At 43.0% G+C, this 27,865-nt stretch overlaps 1 protein-coding gene and 1 pseudogene across 1 annotated transcript in view; one reads left to right on the forward strand and one right to left on the reverse strand.

The window, feature by feature from the left end:
* FRMD7 (FERM domain containing 7) overlaps positions 1-27,413 on the reverse strand; it is a 35,142-nt gene extending 7,729 nt beyond the window's left edge. Inside the window, exons 1-7 of the mRNA XM_002699549.6 lie at positions 27,321-27,413; positions 18,839-18,943; positions 17,999-18,041; positions 15,099-15,177; positions 11,969-12,066; positions 4,229-4,343; positions 3,523-3,670 (exon numbers count right to left, since the gene is read on the reverse strand). Of these exons, the coding sequence (XP_002699595.3) occupies positions 3,523-3,670; positions 4,229-4,343; positions 11,969-12,066; positions 15,099-15,177; positions 17,999-18,041; positions 18,839-18,943; positions 27,321-27,413 (681 nt within the window). The remainder of the gene's footprint in view (positions 1-3,522; positions 3,671-4,228; positions 4,344-11,968; positions 12,067-15,098; positions 15,178-17,998; positions 18,042-18,838; positions 18,944-27,320) is intronic.
* LOC132344354 (NADH dehydrogenase [ubiquinone] 1 beta subcomplex subunit 1-like) lies at positions 5,939-6,424 on the forward strand (annotated as a pseudogene).
* Positions 27,414-27,865: the final 452 nt, after the last annotated feature.

Below are 27,865 nucleotides of genomic sequence, written 5' to 3' on the forward strand. Positions count from 1 at the left end.
AACTACTTTGGCAACTAAGATCCATCTAGTCAAAGCTATGGTTTTTCCAGTGGTCATGTATGGATGTAAGAGTTGGACTACAAAGAAACTGAGTGCTGAAGAATTGATGCTTTTGAAGTGTGGTGTTGGAGAAGACTCTTGAGAGTCCCTTGGACTGCAACGAGATCCAACCAGTCCATCCTAAAGGAAATCAGTCCTGAATATTCATTGGAACGACTGATGCTGAAGCTGAAGCTCCAATACTTTGGCCACCTAATGCAAAGAACTGACTCATTGGAAAAGACCCCAATGCTGGGAAAGATTGAGGGCAGGAGGAGGAGGGGACGACAGAGGATGAGATGGCTGGATGGCATCACTGACTCGATGGACATGAGTTTGAGTAAGCTCCGGGAGTTGGTGATGGACAGGGAGGCCCAGTGTGCTGCAGTCCACGGGGTCACAAAGAGTCAGACACGATGGAGGGACTGAACTGAACTGAGGGGTCCTCTGCTTTTCAAAAGTTTGCTTTATGCCACTTTGCTTTTATTACATGAAAAACCCACATTATTACCTGTTTTCACTAACTCAAAGAAATCCAAAGAGGAATTTTGCTCTTACAAAAAAAGGGGGGGAGCAAAAATAAAAATCAGCATTTGTTTTGCATCAAGGTGTTATAAAGTAGTACACATGCCAAGCAGTACGAGTGGCATCTCTATGCTCCTTCCCCAGGAACTACACTCCACTCAGCAGCTCAGCATCCAGCCAGTACTTTATCTCGATTTATCTTGTACATCCATTAGGAAGATGTGTCCTCAGGTTAATGCTTCTTCACTTTACACCATGTCAGCTAGGAAAGGTTTCATAGGAACGCTCTACTTTTGAAGCAGGGGAAACCTGCACTTCAATAGCTTCTCATTAGAAAGACCCTAATGTTGGGAAGGGGACAACAGAGTATGAAATGGCTGGATGGCATCACCGACTCGATGGACATGAGTTTGAGCAAGCTCCAGGAGTTGGTGATAGACAGGGAAGCCTGGCATGCTACAGTCCATGTGGTCACAAAGAGTCGGACACGACTGAGTGACTGGACTGAACTGAACTGAACTGAATAGCTTCTCTAATCTCACCCCTTCCTATATTTCCAGATTGAACTGCTTAAAAAAATCCCATTTATCCTGCCACCTCATTTACTCTAAGACCTTCAATAGCTCCTCACTCACTGCCTGAATCAACTTGAAACTCTTTTGGCTGGATTTTCTTGCCCTTATATTGACTATAACTTTGATCCCATTACTCCCAGAAAACACCTTTCCATCCAACTCTGTACCTTTCCCACTGCCCCCACAGGTCTCCTCATTCTCCTACCAGAATGACTTCCCCATGGTCAAGCCTTCTTGCCAGCTCTGATGGCACCTCGTCTAGGATATCCTATAGTACTGTCCCAGCCCACACACGTTTCCAACTCCTCTGCACTCCTTTAGCTCTCCTGGACTACCCGAACAGATCAACTCTTTTGGTTTTTATTCACATGGTCCAAAATCAAAGAAGGTACAAAAGTAAATATATTGAGAAGTCTCACTCCCACCACTGCCACTCCTCTCTCTGTCCCCATCTAACCATTCTCTACAGGTAACCACATTTTTCTGTTGTGTATACTCCTTGTGCAACTAAAGTAAATATGATAGATTAGCTTTTGATTATTTATTGTCTGATATTGACCATTCTTTCTCTGGTCTTTCAAAATAAATTGTGACTATCTTAATGACAGGAGCCATGTGTCGTGCTTAATGTTAGCTTCTTAATTATGTCATCCTTTATCCTTTTCAGGGCCTTCGCCCATGTGCCCTTTCCCTGGAACACTCTCCTTCATCTGCCAACCTTATCCCTTTGGTGTTGCTTAAATGTTAAGTCCCTTTCACATGTGTTACTGTATCATCCTGTTTCTTCTAGCACAAAGCATATCACATTTTTTTATAATTACTTGCTTAACTGTCTTCCTCCTATTAGCATTTAAGTTCCATGAAGTCAGGATCATTCCTGTTTACCTCTGTACCTCTAGTGCCTGGCGCAGAGTGGATGTACAATAAATATACTGATAGAAAGATGAATGGATTGCTTCCCAACTATAAATATACTCAAACTCATTGAATTGTACCATTAAAACAGATGAATTTCATGGTATGCAAATTACAGCTCAATAAAACTTTTTTAAGAAAATAATACAATGAAGAACATATAGAAGGCACTCAATACATGAATATTCTTTGACTAGATTTCATGTAGGACAAAATAGACCATCTGTATTGTTCCCAACTGTCCGCAGAAGTAGTCACACTGAAAGAGATCACAGCTAACATGATGATCTTGCCCCCCTACCCTCACCAACTTCTCTCATGCAACAGGAAATAGCAAGAATCAGGATCAGCAAGAATGATCCATGTATATGTAAAACTGAATCCCTTTGCTGTATACCTGAAACTAACACAACATTGTTGATCAACTATACTTCAATATTAAATAAAAAGCTTAAATAGTTATTACAGGATAGTGGTTATATTTCTCATAGCTGTATAATATATCCTTGTTGCTTATCTTAAAAAAAAAAAATGAATCAGAGTTAGAGTGGCCTGGGTAAAAATTCCCTCCTGGGTGAACAGGTATGCCTGTGATCCATTGGGTCTTCTGGCCATCAATGTGAGTCTCATGCTGTAAAGTTTACAGCCAAATAAATTAAAAAGTGAAGATTTTTGTAGCCAAGTCTGTACCTGACCTGCTTTGTGACTTATTTCAGTGCTATAATTCGGTCCTGGAGGTCAGTGGGTCCAAAGCCATCCCTTGCTTTCTCACAAGGGGTTCACTCCCAAACGTGTCCAGGTATCTGCCTATCATTCTGAAGGTTCTTAAACTTTAACTTGGATCTGAATTCACTGAATATTCACAGATATAGAAGTCTAAACAGACTGAAAAACTGTTGAAAATAGCCTCTGGCCACATTCCTAGGCGTGAGGATTAATGATGATGGAGGACCAGAGAGCCCTGAGTTGGTTTCTAACCTGGAAAACAGAACCTTGGGGAAAGGATGAGTCTCTTAACAGTAAAGATTTCTTGCAGGGTTGGGTGCTAATGCCCTATTTGTGGGCACTGGGCACCTCCAACTTAACTAGTAACTGAATGAGAAACTCTTTGGTTTTTTTCTGGCAGATTTGGACAGGCTGAATGCACTTTATGTCACAGCCTGGGCTTTTAGGATGCCAAAATCTGTATTCTTTAGGGTCTAAAAGTTCTGAAGAGCCTCTTGACTTCATCTCTCCACCATGCTGGCTTGATCTAACATGTGAGCTTCTGAGAAAACAGTCAGTTCTAGGTTGCAAAAGGAAACAGAGCGCATCAAGGGGAGGGAACTTACCTCAAACTCTTCCAAGCACTGCCTCCCTTTCTGGCTGGTAGTAAAACTGAGGGGAGGGGTCACCTTGAGAATGGACACTCAAGTTTGAGCCAAGATAACCCCAAAAGCTGAGGACTTTAAAGGAAAGGAGCTGTTACCCGTAACACCAGTACACCCATGTGAGCAACAGCCAGGTGGATCTGCATCCCTTCACCATCACTGGCGGGGTGTGGCCTGATGCCATACATGTCCAGCTTCCTCGCTATGTCCAGTAGCAGAATGTCAGATTCAGCTGGGCTCCTGCCACTGCAAGGAGAAAGAATTTATGAGCCTAATAAATGCAGCAAGAATGACACCTCCACCCCGAGAGTTCCAAGAGGAACTCAATGTTTTCTTGAGCCTGTGGTGTTACAGAAGACTCTTGAGAGTCCCTTGGACTGCAAGGAGATCCAACCAGTCCATCCCAAAGGAAATCAGTCCTGGATATTCAATGGAAGGACTGATGCTGAAGCTGAAGCTCCAATACGCTGGCCACCTGATGCAAAGAACTGACTCATTGGAAAAGACCCCGATGCTGGGAAAGATTGAAGGCAGGAAGAGAAGGGGAAACAGAGGATGAGATGGTTGGATGGCATTACCGACTCAATGGACATGAGTTTGAGCAAGCTCTGGAAGTTGGTGATGGACAGGGAAGTTTGGCGTGCTGCAGTCCTTGGGGTGGCAGAGTTGGGCACGACTGAGCGGCTGAACTGAACTAAACTGAAGCTTCTCTGACTTAAAAGCTTGCTTTTAAGTGTCTGTCCCTGGCTTCAGTCTTTCCTGCCAGTGGAATAGGTGGAAACAGGTGCCAGTGAAAGAACTTACATGTGCTTCTGATGGAAGTGCACAATCTTGCTCTCTAAATCATCTTGGTTCGGTAAATACCGGGTTTGTGCCAAGTGTTTCCTATCTGTTTCTTCATGAAAGTCTCCCAGTTCTGCTGCATGACAGAAAAGTGACATTTTTCACATTACCGTTGATGAGTTAAGCAACGGAGCACCCAACAGACCCTCTGAGTGCCCCCAAACAGCCCTTTCTTGGAGGCCAGTGCAGCCCTAAACCTCCCACCACACACTTGATGTGTATTTGTTTTGTTTTAGGTTATGAGTAGTGGGGGAAGAACTAACTGGTTCTTCTTCAAATCAGAAGCAGTGGGCTTTTATAAAGTCTCAACAGAGGAAGTCACAGACACGGTGTAGGTCTTAGAGGCTCCAGGATCATAGATAAATGTTATTTTCTTCTCCCACATTCTGTTTATGATCTCTTCTGTTCCTGATCAGTCCCTGTTGTGAGTTGAATTGTGTCCTCCCTCTCAAAGTTGTATGTTGAAGTCCTAAACCCCCAGTACCTCAGAATATGACTGTGTTTAAAGACAGGGCATATAAAGGAATTATTATGCTAAAATGGGGCAGTAGAGTGGGCCCTAATCCAATTTGACTGGTGTTCTTCTGAGAAGAGGAAATTTGGACACACAGCCAGACACCAAGAATGCAGGTACAAGAGGAAAGACTGCGTGAGGATGCGTCAGGAAGGCAGCCATCTGCAAGCCAAGGTGGGAGGCCTCGAAAGAAACTGAAAGTGCTGACTCTTCAGTCTTTGATGTCTAGCCTCCAGAGCGGTGAGAAAATAAATGTCTGTCATTTAAGTCGCCTAGTCTGTTGTTGTTCGTTATGGTAACCCTAGCAAACTAAGACAGCCCCCTAACCTCACTCTGCACTGATCAGACATTATTCAGAAAGGAGACTATAAATGCCAACTACAATGTAAGCCAGCCACAGCCGTTCATCACTCTGTACATTGGAAACCTAGTAAAACCCCGCTATATGGAATCCCCAGTAGGTGAATCATTCTGGAAATCATTCTTGCTTTTCCAAATCACTGGAAGTTTATTCCTGGTCATAACATTCTGTTCTAAATGTATCCAATTTATTGCTATAAATGTCTATTATAACACTGTGCCTACAAATGCAATTGAGGTAGATATTTACTGCCCCTACAGTAAATGGCTTGACATTGTTATTTATTTATTTACTGGCTGCACCATGCAGCATGTGGGATCTTAGTTCCCTGATCAGGGATTGAACCCATGCCCCCTGCATTGGAAGCCCAGAGTCTTAACCACAGGACCTCCAGAGAAGTCTCCTGTTTTGGTTTTTGAATTCTTACATGTTCTTTATAATTTTTAGGCCTTTTCACTCTCTGTCAGTGTCATAAGAATCACTTCCTTGTCATTGACTTCCCCTGAAGAAGTCTCTACTTGGTTCCAAATAATGACTTCTAATCTACCATAAAATGGGAACCCAAAACAGTTTTTACAATTAAAATTCACATTTTAAATGAAAAAAAAAAAAAGCTAATCCAGATATACAAACCTATTAGGATTTTATGAAATATAAGAGTAAATAGACTCTCCATGGAATAATGTGGTGCTCTGCTATTGAGTAAAATTCATGGACATGGGGCATCAATTTTGAGTACTACAAAGTTATTTTTCTTTTGTCTTGGTTTTCTATTGTGTTTTAGACAGATGGCATGCTCATTTTTAGACAGATGAGGCATGCTTGTATATTTAAAAAACCACATTAGAATGAAAATCTCTATATAACAAGCTTTTTAAAAAATACCAAATCAATGGCTCTTCTACCTATTTCTGTTTTGCCCACATTGGTCATGGGGTTTTTGTTGGCTCCAAGGCTGCAGCATTGATAATGAATTTACTTCAGGTTGTGCACGACCACTGGGTACATATACTTGTCCCTATGGAATTTGTCTTTGGATGTTATCTAGATAAAAATAATGGTGAAAATCTAACTTGCCTTCCAGAACAGGAGTCTGTTATATAAAAAGACATTGAAACCCAATGAAGAAGTCACCTGGGAGTAAAGGCTATGGCTGAATCACAAAAGGTTCACATTTTTTAAGAAGACATACAGATGGCTAACAAACACATGAAAAGATGCTCAACATCACTCATTATCAGAGAAATGCAAATCAAAACCACTATGAGGTACCATTTCACACCAGTCAGAATGGCTGTGATCCAAAAGTCTACAAGCAATAAATGCTGGAGAGGGTATGGAGAAAAGGGAACCCTCTTACACTGTTGGTGGGAATGCAAACTAGTACAGCCACTATGGAGAACAGTGTGGAGATTCCTTAAAAAACTGGAAATAGAACTGCCTTATGATCCAGCAATCCCACTGCTGGGCATACACACCGAGGAAACCAGAAGGGAAAGAGACACGTATACCCCAATGTTCATCGCAGCACTGTTTATAATAGCCAGGACATGGAAGCAACCTAGATGTCCATCAGCAGATGAATGGATAAGAAAGCAGTGGTACATATACACAATGGAGTATTACTCAGCCATTAAAAAGAATACATTAGAATCAGTTCTAATGAGATGGATGAAACTGGAACCTATTATACAGAGTGAAGTAAGCCAGAAAGAAAAACACCAATACAGTATACTAACACATATATATGGAATTTAGAAAGATGGTAACAATAACCCTGTGTACAAGACTGCAAAAGAGACACCGATGTATAGATCAGTCTTATGGACTCTGTGGGAGAGGGAGAGGGTGGGAAGATTTGGGAGAATAGCATTGAAACATGTATAATATCATGTATGAAATGAGTCGCCAGTCCAGGTTCGATGCACGGTACTGGATGCTTGGGGCTGGTGCACTGGGACGACCCAGAGGGAGGGGAGGGGAGGGAGGAGGGAGGAGGGTTCAGAATGGGGAACGCGGGTATACCTGTGGCGGATTCATTTCGATATTTGGCAAAACTAATACAATATTGTAAAGTTTAAAAATAAAATAAAATAAAAAAAATATATATATAAAAATCTCTTAAAGTCCAATAAGACAACATATTTTAAAATTGGCAAAAGATTTGAATAGGTAATGGACTGTAGCCTATCAGGCTCCTCCGTCCATGGGATTTTCCAGGCAAGAGTGCTGGAGTGGATTGCCATTTCCTTCTCCAGGGGATCTTCCTGATCCAGGAATCGAACCCAGGTCTCCCGCATTGCAGGCAGACGCTTTACCGTCTGAGCCACCAGGGAAGCCCAGAGAAAACATAGGCATGCCTAACAAAACAGATGAGAAGGTACTCAATATCAACAGTCATTGTGCACGCATGCTCAGGTATTAAGTCATGTCTGCCTCTTTGCGACTCCATGGACTGTAGCACACCAGGCTCCTCTGACCATGCATGGGATTCTCAGGGAAGAGTACTGGAGTGGGTTGCCATGCCTTCCTCCAGAGGATATTCCCTATCCAGGGATCAAACCCACGTCTCTTATGTCTCCTGCATTGGCAGGTGGATTCTTTACCACTAGCGCCACCTGGCGGAGAAGGCAGTGGCACCCCACTCCAGTACTCTTGCCTGGAAAATCCCATGGACGGAGGAGCCTGGTCGGCTGCAGTCCATGGGGTCGCGAGGAGTCGGACACGACTGAGCGACTTCACTTTCACTTTTCACTTTCATGCATTGGAGAAGGAAATGGCAACCCGCTCCAGTGTTCTTGCCTGGAGAATCCCAGGGACAGGGGAGCCTGGTGGGCTGCCGTCTGTGGGGTCGCACAGAGTCAGACACGACTGAAGCGACTTAGCAGCAGCAGCGCCACCTGGGAAGCCCTAAATTTACCTTGAGTGAGTGAAGTCACTCAGTCGTGTCCGACTCTGCGACCCCGTGGACTGTAGCCCACCAGGCTCCTCCATCCATGGGATTCTCCAGGCAAGAATACTGGAGTCGGTTGCCATTTCCTGCTCCAGGGGATCTTCCCAACCCAGGGATCGTACCCAGGTCTCCTGCATTGCAGGCAGACGCTTTAACCTCTGAGCCACCAGGGAAGCCCCAAAAAATTTACCTTAAGACGAGACAATTACATTCTTAGGAGTCTGCCCAAGAGAAATGAACACACGTGTCCACACAAAGACTTGTACATGAATATTCATAATATTATTCATAATAGCTAAACTGGAAACAGTCCAGACATCCCTCACCAGGTAAATAAACAAAATGTGGTATACCCATAAAATGGAATACTACTCAGCAGTAGAAAGGAACAGACGGCTGTGATTCATGTTAGAACATGCATGAATTTCAAAAACATTACGCTTGTTAAGAAAAGCCCAATGCCAAAGACCACATATTTTGTCATTGTGATTCCATGAAATGTCCAGAAAAGGCAAATCCACAGAAACAGAAAATAAATTAGTGGTTGCTGGGCTGAGCATGGGCAAATGGTCATGAGAGATCTCTTTTGGCATGATGGAAATGTTTGAAAACTGGGTTGTGGTAAAGGTTGCACAACTCTGTAAATTTACAAAAAACCGTTGAGTTACAGGCTTACAAATGAGTGAATTTTATCGTATGCAAATTATACCACAACTGAGCTGTTTTAAAAAAATAAATTAGACACACACACACATCACACACCAATCTTTCTGTATATTAAGCACAAGCCCTATGCTGACTCTAAGGAAAACATAGGAACACATAAGACCATGCTTGTTTTTCTCTTGACAATCTAGGAAGAGACCTATGACATACAAATAGGTAAATATCATTAATGACAGAAGGCAGCGCAGAGCATCTGCACCTTCACTGTGAGCCCACTGGTCCAAACTACCACCCTCTCTCTCTCCTGCCATCACCTGTTATCTGGTCTCCCCACTTCCACCATCCCCCATAAGGTCTGTTTTCTCTCTTTTTTCAATTGAATAAATTTGACTATAACATTGGGTTACTTTGATACACTTATAGGTGGCAATGATTGCTGTTGTAGCAATATTCATCACATTACATAATTATAATACAATATTACAGTCTACATTCATTATACTTTACATTAGATCACTATGGCTTATTTATGACTTGCTACAAGTTTCTGTTTTCACCACTGCAGCCAGCATGATGTAGTTCAAACCTAATTCAGATCATTTCACTCCTCTGCTTCAAATGCTATAATGGCTTCCCATCACATTTAGAGTAATATCCTATGTCTTGAATATGCTTTTTAAAATATTTTATTTTTATATATTTATTTGCCTGCACTGAGTCTCAGTTGCAGCACGCAGGATCTTTAGTTGCAGCATGTGGGATCTAGTTTCCTGACCAGGGATCGAACCCGGGCCCCCTGCATTGGGAGCCACTGGACTGCCAGGGAAGTCGATTTTAATACACTTTTAAGACTCTCCATGATTAGTCTCCCTTTTTGCCTCAGTTCCAGCCAGCCATAAAGCCTACTTAATATTTCTTGTATATTCCCAGCATGTTCCCATCTCAGGCCCTTTGTACTGGATACTCTCTGACTGAAACTCTCTTCCACCCAATTTCTGCATGGCTTGGTCTTTTACTTCCTCCAAGTCTTTGTTCAGCTGTTACCTTCACAGTGAAGCCTACCCTGACCACCTTTTTAAAAAATTCAATACCTGCCCCTTGAATTTCCTTCTCTCCCTTCCATATTTAAAGGCCTCTGGTGCACTCATCACCTACAATCATATTAATACATTATATATTTCCTTATTTTGGTCTGATTGTCTTCCACTGCCAAATGTGAGCTACATGAGAGCAAGGATTTTTGTCGTTTATTTCACTGCTATGTTCCCAGTGCCTATAGTAGTACCTGGCATGTGGTAGGTACTCAATACATTTTTGCTGAATGAATGACAAAGAAGAGTTACTAAGGGTATTCATAAATGTTTGGAATGTACAAATTGTGTTTGGGAGGAAATCTGGCTAGAGCCAGAGGGGTGTGTAAGAGAGATTTAAGCAGATGACAAGGTCAGAATGTGGAGGCCCTTGAATGCCTGCAACATAAATATTAAATGAATAAATAAATGAGCAAATGAATGAGCAGCCTGGTTGGGTTCTGCACACTGTCTTAGCATCCAGTGAAATAATCTGACCTGCATGGATTGTGAAGAGCTGACTCCTTGAAACTTCAGCTTTTTTCTGTGGAAAGAGCTTCTATTGGCAAACAAAATACCCTCTAGAAAACCTGAAGTGTTCTGTGCTATGCCTCAAATGGCCACTAGGGAATGCTCAAATCCATAATGCTGAACCATTAAGAATGAAATTGGGCTCCCCCATCAAAGGCTGTCTGGGGAGCCCCAATCAGAATGACTGCTGATTTAGCAGGCGGATAAAGTGGAGAAGGATAAGTCTTCCAATACGGTTTTCTCCATTTGCCTTACCCCATTTCCCGACCCCACCGCAAGCACAATACTGGACGTGTAGTTAGTGTCCTTGGCATTCAAGGCCCTTCAAAATGATGCTTAGTTTTTGGCCACCTCCCTTAAACAGACCCTATGCTCAAGCTGTACTTAAGCTGTATCCTCTGTGTATACTTCCTTCTTGTACCATCACTGCCCCTCCCTTTTTTTCTTGCTTTTTTCTCTGTTTATCATTACATATCCAATTCCTGTGCATCCCTTTAAAGCGCAGCACGAAAGCCACCTCCTCCATAAGCCTTCTCTGGTAACTATCGCTCTCACTGCTCACTGCCTTCCTGAGATCCTGGGCTGTCACTCTGCCTCAGTTACAAGTCACTTGGTAAACAATGACTCAGATACTGTCTCTATCCAAGCCCTTCATCCTGGAGTTCCCACTGAAATCAAAAATCGACCATTTCTGGACTGTCAGGGAGGCAATGGATAGAGGTCAAAAAATGAAACCAGAAAAATGAAGTTATGATCCTGCAGGAATAGGAACAGCCTATTCTCCTTTGAACAAATATTATAGATTATACACATGGAATTAAAATAATCATAATGATTATTTCCAGCTGCCTCAACCCTACCCTTGGGGATGAGGAGAAGGCTGACCTGCCCAGCTTCACCCCCTCCCAGGCAAGGCCCCACTGTTCCCTGGGTCTCCTTTTCCCTTCCTTACTCAGCCTCGTCCACCGGCTTGGCTGCTAGAATATGGGGAACTCTAATAGACGCCTGGGGCCTTTTTCCCTTTTAGCCTCTCTCCACCTGCTGGACTCTGTGCTTTGTTCTCTGGAATCATGATAAACAGCAACACGGAAATCACATTAAATGTGACAATGTGCCACAGAAAGCACGTACCACAAATGGCTTCTGGGGGAAGCAGAAGGAGTAGGGGGCCTGCCTAGCAAAGTCCGTGCCTGGATTAGTCCAGACCAGCTCCTGGTGAGCAAGCTGGGGGCAGTGGGAGGGCAAGGTTAAAAGGAGATAGAAGGAAATCAGCATTTACTTTTAATCTACATAAGCACTCTGTGAGAAGGCATTCTTGGCACTATTTTAAAGACTAGGGAAAAACAGGCACAGACAGAGACAAACAGGGGACTTCACCCCAGGCTACAACAGTTAGAATGCAGAGATAGGATTTGTATCCAAATGTCAGTGACTACAGTGACCAGCCCCTTTCTACTGGACCATGTCATTCCCATCTATCTCATCCCTGCTTTCTCTCCTCCACAGAAAGGTCCCAGCACAATGGTGGGGACGTTGAGGGTGCTCAGCTCCTTTGCTGGGTTCTCTAGCTAATTGATGGGCCCCAAAGCCGACATTTGCTACTTACATTGTAAGATGTGGGATACCATCAACGCTGTACAGTTGTCACTGCATGGCAGCCTTCCCAGAGCCAAATCCTTCTTTATTTGAAGAGTAAAAAGGTACCTGCAAAGAAGTGGGGGGAAATCTCTTGAGAAAGAAACAGGAACAAGACAGAAGCATTTCCCTTCGCCCAGACCCAAGATGTTTCAAGAAAGACACGGTGCCCCCAGTCAGGGAGATGCCTATTGGGGGTGGTGAGTAATGCATAGGCTTCGCTTCAGCCCCTAACCAACAGCTAGACCACGACTCGGCTGAGCCAGCGCTTTGGCAGGCCTCACAGCCGTTAGGAATCACCCTGGCCAAATCCTCCCGCCAACTCAAGGGAGTTGGCCAGCCATCCTCTGGTGGTTTCTGCCACGTAGCAAGGCCACGTACCCCGCCAGAGAGAAAGAGAGATTCAGCAAGAATAAGACTGTGCAGGAGGCCAGGGCTGCTCTGTTCACAAAATGCTCTCAAGTCCTCACTATGGTAACAACTTAGAAAGTTGGCACCGTCACCCCATGTTCCAATTATGGAAAGACAGAGGTTAGGTGATCTTGGCAAAGTCCTTTCACCCCGACAGAGTGAAATTGTGGCCAGATCTCAGGTCTGCCATCCAGTTTAGGCTGGCTCCTACCCAAAAGACGGTGTTTCAGAAATCAAGAACCTGAGGACATGCTTCTGCCCCTTCACGTGGACCCCCGTCTCTGTATCACCAGGGCCCAGCCCAGCCCTTTGCACATAGCAGGTATGGAATTACTGTGTCCCGAATGGAATGAAGCCAGACTGCCCTTTTCCCCAGCTGTAATCATTCGTACTAAGTCTCTTCAGTCGTGTCTGACTCTTTGCGACCCCATGGACTGTAACCCGCCAAGCTCCTCTGTCCATGGGATTTCCCAGAAAGAATACTGGAGTGGGTTACCGTGCCCTCCTCCAGGGGATCTTCCTGACCCAGGGATTGAACCTGTGTCCCTTGCATCTCATGCATTGGCACTCTTTACCACTAGCGCCACCTGGGAAGCCCTCCACCGATAATCAGGGACCCATAAAGTGCATGTTGGCATCCAGAGCTTTGCCGAACAGGCAAAGAGCGTTTGTTCCATACTTTTAAGCCCTTATCAAAGGCAATCAACTTTCAAAAAGATGTGTATAATTAAGATTCTACTGCTGACTGTGTCCCTTCTTGGTCCAAAACTGTTTCCAATATTTTATTTTAGACATTAAAACATTCATTGAGTATCTACTGTGTGCATTTCCCTATATAAGATGTAATTGATAAATTTCTAAGTAACATTCTATCTAGATGTTTTAAAACCAGTTAAGACTTGAAGGTAATGTGGTGAATCAAAATTAACTGCAGGTGATAGATGAAAATACAGAGTGGGAGAAAACAGATAAATTAGTAGATGATTATTCACTTTACAAAAGGGTTCATTATGAAAGTGAAAAGTGATACTCCCCTAAAGGATTAGAAATGATTCAATTAGAAAAGTTATATTTGAATGCCACTCTGAGAAACTCAGGTATTGGCCTCAAACAACGCTTCCTTGTAAAGTCAACTACAGTTAAGTATTCTCAAATGGACCAATGGGGAAAAAATAAAGGAAGTCTAAACTTTGCCATTGCCTGCTTTCAAATATAAATGTAAATGAGAATAATCAGCCTCAATTGCTAAAGGGGAGGTGAATTTCATTTTACTCCTAACAAGAAAGAAAGTAAACTTCTCATTTGACACATTCCTTGCTGTTAAGGAGGCAGCTGCCTGCTGCAAATACCAAATCCTTCCTCTGAACAGCTGATGAATCATTTATCATCACATTGATTCTCTCATTCTTTTTTTTTTTTCCCAAGAAAAAGTTTATCTCCATCAGAATTGGTTACAATTTGAGACTGGACTGAAATGGGTAAGCAAAGGCAAACTAATAGAGATACCAAGTTATGTGGGAAAGCGGCCTAAAACTCACAAATTTGGAGAGGATTTAGAGAGAGAGACTGATATGTGAAAAGACTGACTTCTACAAAGACCTCTCAGAAAAGAAGCTTCCTGTACAAGAGAGGTAAAGAAAAACTGGCCATGAATGATGTTGGGGCATATGTCAGGTGAAATATTCTCTAACATCCCAAGACCTTGGTCAAGTCACTCTAGTTCCCAGGACCCGTTTCCTTATATTCCTTTTATGTGTAGAAGTCTGGAGTCTAAAGTCTAGAAAGCAAAGGTTTATGAGACTGTTTCCCTGGTGGCTCAGATGGTAAAGAATCTGCCCGCAATGCAGGAGACCCAGGTTTGATCCCTGGGTCAGGAAGGTCCTTTGGAGAAGGACATGGCAACCCATTGCAGTATTTTTTTCCTGGAGAATTCCACAGACAGAGGAGCCTGGGGGGCTCCATGGGGTCACAAAAAGCTGGACACAACCTAGCAAATGACACTTTCATTTTTTTTCTATGTTGACAAGGTGTTTTCGAAGAAGTAAGTTTACATTGTCATTTTAAAGGGAATTTTTACAAATATAAAAATACTTCAACATTTCATACTTTATACCTTTTACATTTTTACAAGTATACAAATATTTTACTTGTATAATATTAATAATAGCAATTATTAATATTATACTTAAATGTCAATCATTTATAATTGTGCAAAATAAATAATTTATTACAATTTATTTTTATATTTTTTACTTTTCTACTTTAGAAAGGTTTTATGAGTCATTATCACTTCCTACCTATGGGATACACACACACACACACACACACAACCATTTTCAACATGCAGGGAACTTAGCTGGCATCATACTTGTGCTGTCAAGCTGCCCTATGATGGGAACACAGACGCAGTGGAGGCAAACGCTCTTACTGTTGTAGCAGGTAATGGCATATCCCCCAAGTGGGCACCCAGGCTGGTTACCACTTTTAGAACACCACCCCTCCTTGTCCCTCAAGTCCCTATCCTTTGAAAGAGTAACACTTCGGGGACCAGCCAGGCCCTCCTGCTCACCAACTCCTCACCATCTCCCAGAAAGAGACTATGATCCAAGCCTTCCAAAGAAGGCTAGAAGCTTGTTCCCTGATAAAAGGATAATGATTAAATAACATCATGCATCATACAAGTACTATACCTTGTAAGCTCTTCTCGCAGATGTCCAGGGTCCACTGGGAAAAATTTCACCATAAATTTGAAAACAACTTCCTTAGGATCTTAAAACACAATATCTCCATAAGTTTTATTTCAACAGTTACATGTCTTCAGAAACACACACACACGCACACACACGCACACGCGCGCGCGCACACACTCCTCTCTCCCTTCCCCTCCTCTCCTCATCACTCCTTCCCATGGACTTTTCATTGAAATTTCAATTTTTCACATTTGTGAAATGCTGCTATTTCTGGACTGTGCCTCTATGTGGACAGCAATTGGGAAAGTCCTCGTGCCCCTCTTCCTACCTTCTCTCTCTCTCTGACTTTCTTTTTGTGAAGATGTGCCCCGTTTGGGGCCTACTGTGTCCTCTCTTGGAGAAGGCAATGGCACCCCACTCCAGTACTCTTGCCTGGAAAATCCCATGGATGGAGGAGCCTGGTGGGCTGCAGTCCAAGGGGTCGCAAGGAGTCGGACACGACTGAGAGACTTCACTTTCACTTTTCACTTTCATGCATTGGAGAAGGAAATGGCAACCCACTCCAGTGTTCTTGCCTGGAGAATCCCAGGGACGGGGGAGCCTGGTGGGCTTCCATCTATGGGGTCGCACAGAGTCGGACACGACTGAAGCGACTTAGCAGCAGCAGCAGCAGTGTCCTCTCTTAAGAAGTGTTGCATTTAGAAAAATATACCACTTGCTACTTGTGATTCTGCATTCCTGGCTGAGAGAAGGACCCCACTGTAGAGGCAGGTGAATTTCAGCTGGCTCAAAATTCTTAAAGGGAACTAGTAGTAGGGACTGAGACCTCCGTGTATCATAAAATCTACATTAAGAAAACATCTTGGGGAATTGGGATTGACAAGTACATACTGCTATATGTAAAACAGATAAGCAACAAGGACCTACTGCAAAATTAATTACTTTAAAAATCCGTATCTACTTGCCTTCACTCCTACTTGCATTTGAAAATAAGAAACTTTTTGCATCAAAAGCCAGTGTACACATGCAGCACTAACACCATTCATTCAGTAAATATTTGTTGAGTGTCTGTTGTATGCTAAGCATTGTACTAGCAGGTCCTGGAAATAAAAATACAATTAAGCATTCAAAGGCTGGTAGAAGAGGCAGACTTCTAGACTGACGAGTACAGCACCACAAAGTGGTGCTTTATAACACTTTAAGCCCAAGAGGGAGAAAAGAGTTTGGAGGAAGTCAAGGAAGGCTTCCTGGAGGAGCTGACACCTCAGTAGGGCCACCAGATTTAGCAGATAAAAAGACAGGATTCTCAGTTAAATTTGAATTTCAGATAAAAAATGATTGCATGGGACATACTTACACTAAGAAAATTAGTCTTCATTGGTCTGAAATTCTAATTTAGTTGGGCATCTTCTATTTTATCTGAGAAGCCTACACCTGAGGCTAGTTTTGTTCAAGTCAGGAGAGGTAGGAGTATGAAGTGGTCAGAGGCAGAGGTAAAGGCTAAAAAGCCAGTCGGAATTCAGTGCTTTGTGGGTCATGCAAAGGGGTTTGGACTTTATTCCGAGGGCCATAGGGAGTCATGGAAACACTTTAAGCAGGAGAGTGATGCGGTAAGGTTTCTATTTGCAATAGTTCCTTTGGGAGTAGTGCACAAGATGGATTGTAGGGGTGAGGTGAGGGAGTCAGTTGGGAAGCTGCTACAATCATGTGACAGAGTATCATCATCCAGTGCTAAGTCACTTCAGTCATGTCTGATCCTTTGCGACCCCATGGACTGTATAGCCCACCATGCTCCTCTCTTCATGGAATTCTCAAAGCACAAATACTGGAGTGGGTTGCCACTTCTCCAGGGGATCTTCCTGACTCAGGGATTGAACCCACGTCTCTTACATCCCCTGCATTGGCAGGCGTGTTCTTTACTACTAGCGCCGCCTGGGAAGACCCACATCATACAGTGGGAAGCACCAACATGCAGAGAGCAGGTGGGGGAAGACACACAAAGACAGCTTTCCTCAAAGTGTGGCCTGAAATCAACCTGCAAGCAGAAACACTTATGGGGGTTGTTAAAAATGCAGATTGCTGGCCCCTAACGTGGGGGTGAGGCCCAGGAATCTACATTTTAATAAGACCCTGCCTGCCCCACCTCACAGTAATCCTAATACACACTGAAATTTGAGAACCACCACATAGATTGTAACATATGGGGTAGGTGGATTATTTCATACATACAGGCACTCAAATGTGAACTGAAATGAATGGACAATGTCTGTGATAGAATGAAACTAAAACACCTTCTGGAAGACTGCGAATGGCATGGCTGATTGACATCAGGGATGCTCAAAGATTTTCAGGGCTAGAGTCAGAGATGTGGAGAAGGCAATGGCACCCCACTCCAGTACTCTTGCCTGGAAAATCCCATGGACAAAGGAGCCTGGTAGGCTGCAGTCCATGGGGTCGCTAAGAGTCCGATACGACTGAGTGACTTCACTTTCACTGTTCACTTTCATGCATTGGAGAAGGAAATGGCAACCCACTCCAGTGTTCTTGCCTGGAGAATCCCAGGGACGGGGGAGCCTGGTGAGCTGCCATCTATGGGATCGCACAGAGTCGGACACGACTGAAGCGACTTAGCAGCAGCAGCAGTCAGAGATGTAGTCCTAGGGCCAATCCACAGAGTTCTCTAAATTTACTCAAAAACCTAGCAGCCTGATTTTCTTCATCTCAGGCAAAGTTAAAACGATTTTTCAAAATTGGTAAATTTATTGGATGATGAAGGATTAAAATAATACATCAAAGCCCTTTTCTCAGCTTATATTAAGGTGTGGAATAGTGCGGTATTGTTGAAATATTTTCAAGTTATAACTAGGAATTCTATTCCTTAAGTGATTTTCCATACTTACTTTTTACCTGCTTTGTAATGGGCTTCAGCAGTTCCAACCAGACCTGTAATAACATTAATGAAAGAATTGGTAGAACATGGCACTGAGTACACTTTTTTTTTTAACATATTAAAGTCAACATGAAGCAAACAAAAATCAAGACTCTTCAGACTTCTAAAGATAATAAGGAACAGCAACGTTAAAGAGATGCCGTGCCTGCCCCACACTCAGTCTGCCCCCTTGTATTTTCCCAATGACAGTGCAGATTGTTGATCTATAAACCCTTGGCTGTTGACATTTGAATTACTGCTCCCCTGCCACAGAGGGATGACGGAGGTGTCATATGCCAGGCTTATTAGTGGCCACAAAGACTAATGAAGGCGTTTGGCTCCATATTTGAATCCTACAGCCTCCAAATGCCAGCTTAGTAGTCATAATGAGCCTTTCTGGGAAGGGGCCAGATAAGAGATCTGCCAAGGCAGGACACAGCAGGGAGAACATTGGGAGTGGTAGGACATGAGAGAGGGCCAAGGAGAGTGCCTTGAACACTCATTGGTGAGGTTAGCAGTCTTCATTCTGGAGGCTGAGTTCCAGCCTCTAGAAAATCAGAACCAAGCACAGAGAGCTCTTCACACAGTGAAGACACAAAAGAGGAGCAGCGGGTGGAAGAGTTTGTGTTTGGCAAACTGAAGTGACTTTTAATAGCCAAGGAGGGGAAATAGTGATTAAATCCTGTCATTTTGCAAGGGTTTAAATGGTTTTTCATTTTGCAATCAGGGGTTTGAGCCCTACATACCTAGCTGCAAGCTGCATTTAGAAGCAATTCTAGACACAAAGAACCCTATAATGAAAGCAACTTACATTATTTCCAGAATGGCTACAGAATTCTAATCCAAAATACTCCTTTTCAGCAAGATTTAGATGGCTGCAGCTCAAGTTAAACAGCGCCTTCCCGGATGACTTTTGCTAAACAAAGCAAAGAGATCATAGCAGTTTTCCATTCTAGGCTAATACTATTACTGCAGTGCGGGGGTGGGGCAGGTTGCGTGGGGAAGGGGAGAAGCACCTAGACTTTATTCAAACAGTTTCCTTTAAGCACAGTTTTCTGGTACGTTCCCAAATGAGGTTGAATCTTACATACATATACAGGCATCTATCTGTAGATTGTTTTAGAGGTACCTTTTAAAAAGCCTCAGATGAATGAGAAACCCTCTTGGAAAAGACAGCCTCACCCTTAACTACTTAGGCTGGATCTACAAATCCACGCTTTCAATGGAATTCTTTCATCAGTTCATTCCACAGGCAATTTTAAGGATTTCCCCCAATTGACAGATAGTTTAATCAAGATGCAATTCTGACCTGTTTAAAATCCTTCAGTGACTCCCTTCAGGATAAAGTCTGTACTCCCTAGCAGGGAGGCTGGGCCCTCCTCCCTCTCTGGCGGCCCGCCTGCCCCTCCAGCTTCATCTCTTGCCCTTCCCCGGCCCGCCACTTTCTACTAATCGCAGCCTGCTCCTGGCTCCCCACACAGGTCAAGTAGCTTCATGCCTCCATGCCTCTGCTTCTGTCATTCCTTCTACACAGAACGCCCTTCCCATCTTTCTTGGCTTTGGCTTCCTCCTACTCAGCTCAGATGCCATCTCCCCAGGAGAGCATTCTCTGATCCCTACAGGAGCAGGTGGAGCCAAGGGCACACTCCGTGCTCCCAGACACTCTTGCTTACCTCAAACATGACATTTCTCACATGGGATGTCTATCTTCCCTGTTAGACTGAATTCCTTCATACCAGGGACCTTGCTTTAATTTTCTTGTTACTCACCGGATCTAACTCAGAGCCTGGCACATACTAGGGGCTCTTGAATGTGGGTTATTCCAACATGAAACTGACCAACTTCCTCCTCTGAGTTCCGCCAGGAGATTTGATTTTGCAGCTTTTTCCACCAAATCTGCGTCTAACATATTCATTTCATGCAAGGCCACACGTATTATTTCTTTCTTCATAAAGTCCCCTCACACTGTGAGCACAAAACAGTCCCTTTCTCAGGCTTCTCTGAGAACGGGAGCTGTATAGAGCTGAAAACCTGAGCGGAGTGGGGCTGGGGCTGATCTTCAGCCACCATTGCTGAAGCTGAGGGTTGCAGTGGCGGGGAGGACAGTGATGGGAAAATTGGGCCCTGGCTGATAGGCACAAAGACACGCTGTTGAAAACCCCTAGTTAAAGCCAAGTCACGAGGTGCCTCTAGTGCTGCGAAGGAAGCCGGGCTCAGGGAATATAGTTGGAAATCACCGACCCATAGAATTAATGCCAACCTTGAGAGGTCAGAGAGTCCAGACAACCTCCCCCACCCACCAACACTCTCCCTCAAGGCAGTCTCACACTGAACAGAACTCACATCTGGGATTTAATAGCTTCCAGGAAGGCAACTTCCCCCACTCCCTTCCCCCAAGGACTCAAAACACTCCCCTCTTGCTTGGACCTGTCTCTGCTCGGTTACACGGTCCAAATCTCCACCAACTTAAGATTCATGAGGGTTAAGCAGGGTCCTGGTTTTAAATGCAAATAGGCCGCAAAGGGTGAAAGTTACTGCCTCCTTAGCACCTGGAGAGAGAGCTGAAGACAAGGAGGTTTGATTTTATGTGGGAGGTCTCATTGGAGCTGTGGTCCGGGAAAAGGGGGCCAGCCCACAGAGGGGAGGTGGTTTGGGGGCTTGAAAGGCATTGGGGGGCAGTGGGGGAGGGGTGTCTGGGAGGGGGTAGGGAGGGGGTGTTTTTGCCTCTGTGGCAACCTTGCCTAGGGCAAGTGCTGACACAGACCATTCCAGACAGATGAAATCGCTCCTATTTTTAAAGTCCTCCAGACAAGGAGCTGCCACAAGATTTTTATTATGAATTAAAAAAAATTCTAAAGAGAGAGAGAGATGACAGCAAGACTTTTTCCAACACCAAAGAAACATTTCAGTCATGGGGACCAAATTCCGTCATAGACTCCAGTTTCTTTGCAAACAATTTAAGAAACTCAAGACTTTCCTTTTTCCTTCTCATTTTTTTTTCTTCTTTCTTTTTCCATTGGGGTGCTTAATCCTCCGCATCAATGCTGCCACATTCCATGCGTTTGTATACTTGAATGTTTCTGCAGTCACAAAGAGTATATAGCCGTTCCTGTAAGGTTTCCAATCCAGGCTGCCTTTTTGCTCCCTTCTGTAAGATTCCATACCATGTTTACAAGAATAAGCCCCTGACTCGTCCACCCCTGTATATCTTGCCAACTGGCTCTAAAAGGCTTTGGCATGTGTGCACTCAGAGGTCAGGGGCTCACGTGGCTCGAGTTCTCCACCCCCATCTCTGGGAGAGGCATTTCCCTTCAACCCTCCATAGTGTACATTGAAATTGGCCAGCCTAGTGGAATGTGTTGCACAATAGGTAAGTCTTGGTTCTGTCTTAACATGCAGCCTTTACTTTTTTTCAACCAATTCTTCAATCTTTATTATTTTCTCATAATACCTCTGTTTACAACTTTCCTATTTTTTCTGGACTTCTGATTCTCTTTTCCATTGCTTGCTCTTGTTTAAGCTCCTTAGGATCTAAATGCTTTATCACCGGCCCTCCCACTCAAGAAATAGAAACTCCAATTTTGAACTCTGCCTTGGATTACAGTAGACCAGTATTTGCCTTAAGAAAAATCATACACACACACACATATAATATAATTTAAAACTTTTCAGAACATGTATTTATAATCTCCAGTCTACAAACTTGGCCTTAAGCATTGGACACTGATTTCTTGGGGATCCAAACTCATTTTCTCATGCAAACGATACTTATTCAAGCGGTGTTGTCTCTCTCCAAAAAAACAGTCTACCAAAGCTTCTTTGCACATAGGGCAAAGAACAGGTGGTTAAACAAGCCTGGACTCTAATCCTGCTCTACCTATTGACTAGGTTTTTGAATTGGGGCAAATCATTTAGCTCACAGATTGATCTCCCTTATTCAGGCGTGTGTCTGAGTAGCTGGCATTCTATACAGTGACTGGCAAAGAGTGGACATTAAATAAATGCTTACTGAATAAATAGATGAATAGATCCAAACATTTAACTTGATTCGTGTGCATTAGCACAACAGTCCTCTCAAGAGGAAGAACAAATTAGTCACTATGAGACTTAGGGCTAATTACTGAACCTTCCTGAGCCTCGGTTTACTCATCTGTAAAATGGAGACAATAATAGTATTATTTTATAGAATTGTTGTGTGGATTAATCAAGATAATTCACATCAAGGGCTTAGTATAGTGCCTGGCACATAGCAAGCAGTAAGTAGTGTACATAGATAGATAGACAGAAGAGTCTGGAAGAATACATACCAAACTGTTAACAGCATTATTTCTGGAGAGGGGATTAGATTAAAGGGAACTTTACCTTTTTAGTTTGCATATATTTAGATTTTTCTTAAGTAATCAGGGACAGTAGAAACTCTCTTGTTGCTGTTCAGTCTTTAAGTTGTGTCCAAATCTGCAACCCCCTGGACTGCAGCACACCAGGCTTCCCTGTCCTTCACTATCTCCTGGAGTTTGCTCAGACTCATGTTCATTGAGTCAATGATGCCATCCAACCATCTTAAATACTTCTGTTGTTCCTTTCTCTTCCTGCCCTCCATCTTTCCCAGCATCAAGTTCTTTTTCAATGAGTTGGCTCTTCGCATCAGGTGGCCAAAGTATTGGAATTTCAGCTTCAGCATCAGTCCTTCCAATGAATATTCAGGGTTGATTTCCTTTAGGTTTGATCTCCTTGCTGTCCAAGAGACTCTCAATAGTCTTCTCCAGCACCACAATTGGCATGCCTTAATTCTTCAGTGCTCGGCCTTCTTTATGGTCCAACTCCCACATCCATACGTGACTACTGGGGAAACCATAGCTTTGACTATATAGATTTTTGTCAGCAAAGTGATGTCTTTTCTTTTTAATATGCTGTCTAGGTTGGTCATAGCTTTCCTTGCAAGGAGAACATGTCTTTTAATTTTATGGCTGCAGTCACTGTCCACAGTGATTTTGGAGTCCATAAAAATAAAATCTGTCACTGCTCCCACTTTTTCCCCTTTTATTTGCCATAAAGTGATGGCACTGGATGCCATGATCTTAGTTTTTTGAATGCTGACTTTTAAGCCAGCTTTTTCACTCTGTTTCACCTTCTTCAAGAGGCTCTTTAGTTTCTCTTCACTTTCTGCTATTAGTGTTATCAACCTCTGCATATCTGAGGTTGTTGATATTTTTCCCAGCAATCTTGATTCCAGCTTTTAATTCACCCAGCCTGGCATTTCACATGATGTACTCTGCATATATGTTAAATAAGCAGGGTGACAACATACAGCCTTGTCGTACTCCTTTCCCAATTTTGAACCAGTCCTTTGCTCCATGTAAGGTTCTAGCTGTTGCTTCTTGACCTGCATACAGATTTCTCAGGAGACAGATAAGGAGGTCTGGTATTTCCATCTCTAAGAATTTTCCACAGTTTGTTGTGATCCACACAGTCAAAGGCTTTTAATGAAGCAGTTGTTTTTCTGGAATTCCCTTCCTTTCTCTATGATCCAACAAATGTTGGCAATTTGATCTCTGGTTCCTCTGCCTTTTCTAAACCCAGCTTGTACATTTGGAAGTTCTCAGTTCACATACTGTTGAAGCCTAGCTTGAAGGATTTTGACCATAACTTTACTAGCATGTGAAATGAGCACAAATGTTGGGTAAGTTTGAACATTCTTTGGTACTGTCATGCTTTAGGATTGAAGAAACTATCTTAATCAAGTTTAACTCAACAATGCACAGAAGATGCTTTCTGTTCCCCCTTTAAAACATTGACAAATGCTTATGTCATGATGAAAGATCATGGCTAGTAGGCTACTCTGATATGACTTTGCACTTCTATATCCATTGACTGAGTCTCAGGCTTACTAATAATTATTTTCTTGAATATATTTTTGACAATTCTACTTATATTATAATTACACAATTTCATTAAATTATATGTATATCACAAGAATTAGGATCACAATAACAAAAGGGGTTTCTATGAAAACTAAGTTGATCACTTTGCAAAAAAAAAAAAAAATCAATAAGGGGGGAATCCCCCCAAATATGCTGTCAAATTAGTTTGGGGTATGACAGCAGTAAAATATTGGGGGATAAAAATCTGGAAGGATTCTGTACTCAAATTTTTCTATGTTAAATGAGCAAATACTGGCAATCATAGATGATGCATTATGAGTGGGTGTCAGAGAAGAAAAATGGAAACACCAATCAGAAGCCCTTACTCAAAAACCCTTGACCCTGCATCAAAAACTTCACATATAAATATATGTTTTATGTCAAACTAAAAAGTTTAAGGTGTTTGAGTGCAAATATACATACTTATTGTGATTTCTGCTTTGACGTATTTTATCAGTTAACTGACCAACAACCACCTTTGACCACATTAGATAACAGATTCTATCTAATGTACCCGCATATTGATTGTTTACTTCAAAAGAACATAGGCTATACAATTAAGGCTTCAGAGAAGGACAAACTGGAACAAAATACAGCATATTATTAACAGTAGCATAATAGGACATTTTAACTTTTCCTTATACTTGTTACAATTTCCACAGAAATACAATACACATTATACACAATGCCATACAAAGAGATGCTTCTCCTGTTTCCAATGCTGATTCCCACATTCAAAATACTTCTCATGCTCCCCTCAGGAAATTGCTCTTGAAGTCACAGAGAATAATCACTCACTCTTCTGACTTTATGGTTATGCCTCATTTTTTAATCCCAAAATATGACCATACTAGTTCCAGCGGCTATAACAGCACAGTCTGGGGGGCTTAGACAATGGGAATTTATTTCTCACAGTTCTAGAGGCTGAAGGTCTGAGATTAGGATGCCAGCATGGTCAGGTTGTGGTGAGACCTCTTTTTCTGATTTGCAGATGGTTGCCTTCTCTCTGTGTCCTCACTTGACAGAGACAGGGACAGAGACAGAGAGAGACCTGTCTCTTCCTCTTTCTATAAAGCCATCAATCTTATATTAGGGCCCCACCCTTATGACTTCATTTAACCTTAATTACTTCCTAAAAGCTCCATCTCAAAATACAGTCACCTGAGTCACGTTGGGATCAGGGTTAGCCGTTCAACATATGAATCAAGATTGCTGGGAGAAATATCAATAACCTCAGATATGCAGATGACACCACCCTTATGGCAGAAAGTGAAGAGGAACTAAACAGCCTCCTGATGAAAGTGAAAGAGGAGAGTGAAAAAGCTGGCTTAAAACTCAATATTCAAAAAACAAAGATCATGGCACCTGGTCCCATCACTTCATGGTAAATAGATGGGGAAACAATGGAAACAGTGCCAGACTTTATTTTCTTGGGCTCCAAAATCACTGCAGATGGTGACTGCAGCCATGCAATTAAAAGATGCTTGCTCCTTGGAAGAAAAGCTATGACAAACCTAGACAGCATACTAAAAAGCAGAGACATTGCCAACAAAGATCCATCTAGTCAAAGCTGTGGTTTTTCCAGTAGTCATGTATGGATGTGAGAGTTGCACCATAAAGAAAGTTGAGCGCCAAAGAACTGATACTTTTGAACTGTGGTGTTGGAGAAGACTCTTGAGTTGAGAAGACTCCTTGGACTTCAAGGAAGTCAAACCAATCAATCTTAAAGGAAATCAGTCCTGAATGTTCATTGGAAGGACTGATGCTGAAGCTAAAGCTTCAATATTTTGGCCACCTGATGTGAAGAACTGACTCACTAGAAAAGACCCGGATGCTGGGAAAAATGGAAGGCAGAAGGAGAAGGGGACAACAGAGGATGAGATGGTTGGATGGCATCACCAACTTGATGGACATGTGTTTGAGCAAGCGCTGGGAGTTGGTGATGGACAGGGAAGCCTGGCATGCTGCAGTCCATGGGATTGCAAAGAGTCGGACACAACTGAGCGACTGAACTGAACTGAAAGTGAAAGTGTTACTGCTCTTTGCAATCCCATGGTCAGTCCATGGAATTCTCCAGGCAAGAATACTGGAGTGGGCTGACATTTTCTTCTCCAGGAGATCTTCCCAATTCAAGGATCGAACCTGGATCTCCCACATTGCAGGCAGATACTTTACCATCTGAGCTACCAGGGAAGCCCTGAACTGAACTGAACTGATATGAATCTGGTGGGGGGTGGGACATATTTCAGTCCATAACAATCACCCAACTTGATAACCCACTTTCGTTACCATACTTGCTCTTTAAGACTTTGTACTCTTTCCAAACAATAAATCCACTCTCAACTTATGAAGATCTGTGAGTCATTTTGGAAAGAAGGCTAGAAAGAAGTTCCAAAAATGTCCTGAAAACCTGCATATAGGAGGAGGCAGCACGCCATGGTGGGCAGCACAAGAATGTGGACCCTGAAGCCAGACACACCTGGATCTAGGTCTGACCCTCTTCCTGTTAGAGGGGTGACCTTGGGCAGACTATTTAATCTCTCTGAGCCTTCACTTCCTCAGTTGCGAAACAGTACTGCCAGAAATCAAACACAAAAGGGCCACATATTATATGATTCTATTTCTATGAAATGTCTAGAACAGGCAAATCCATAGAGACAGATTGGTGGTTGCCAAGGACTGGGGAGAGGGGAAGAGGGAGTGACTACTAATTAGTTTGGGGTTTTCTTTTGGGAAGGATGATAATATTCTGGAATTAGATAGTTGTGATGGTTGTACAACACAGTGAATATATTAAAAACCACTGAATTTTACAGGGTGAATTTTCTGGCCTGTGCATTGCATCTTCATGTTAAAGAAGGATCATAACAATTATCTATTAATGATGAAACTATTCATGTCAAATACCTTATACAATATCTGGTCCAAAGGAAGAGCTCAAGAAATGTTGATGGTATACAGGTTGACTATATAATTTATCATCCAAATTGGGACACTTTTGAGGGTTGATGGGGCATTAGTAATTATTATATTGTCACAACAGGTGTAAACCAGGACTGGACAAACACCATCCTGCATTTGGACAGCTCTGGGTCTGTTTGGACGAGGGCAGCATTTATTTGAATATTCAAGATCAGGAATATTAAGAATCACAGAAATGACTATTAGTTTACCCACAAAGACACCCATGTCTGATGATCATTTCTCCAGTAGCAAGTGAATGAGTTGCCTTTCAGTCATTTTCACCCTGATTCCACATTTTAATAGGTACAGCTCAACCATAACAACCACACAAAAAGCCAGGGACGGAGAGAACTGCCTCACCATTCTTAACCTTTTCACTACTAAACACTTGAAAAGTCAATCCCTCACCTCTCCTTGAGCTTGTTTTCTCCATTCTTTATTGTCTGTTTTTGCTCCTTTTGTTTTCCTGTTGTAATTTCCCCCAGCCGAGACTCCAGGCATTCGCCCTTTTCCTGCTCCATATGCCTTTACTCTTTGTGACCCTTTTCTACTACTCTTTCAGTTCAACACACCTTATTGAGTGCCTGTTCGGTGCCAGGTACTTTCCTGGACTCCAGGGATACTGAGGTGAACAAGACTCAGGCATTACCACCGAGGAATACATAGGCTGGCGGGCAAGGCAGGCGCATCAGCAGGTGATCACTGTGATTGGGGCTCATCAAGGATGTATGCAGGGGGTAATGTGACATCACACCTGCTGCTGCTGCTGCTAAGTCGATTCAGTCGTGTCCGACTCTGTGCGACCCCATAGATGGAAGCCCACCAGGCTCCCCCGTCCCTGGGATTCTCCAGGCAAGAACACTGGAGTGGGTTGCCATTTCCTTCTCCAATGCATGAAAGTGAAAAGTGAAAGGGAAGTTGCTCAGTCGTGTCCGACTCTTAGCAACCCCATG

This window comes from Bos taurus, chromosome X (assembly GCF_002263795.3).
Source record: "Bos taurus isolate L1 Dominette 01449 registration number 42190680 breed Hereford chromosome X, ARS-UCD2.0, whole genome shotgun sequence".
Classification (NCBI taxonomy): Eukaryota; Metazoa; Chordata; class Mammalia; order Artiodactyla; family Bovidae; genus Bos; species Bos taurus.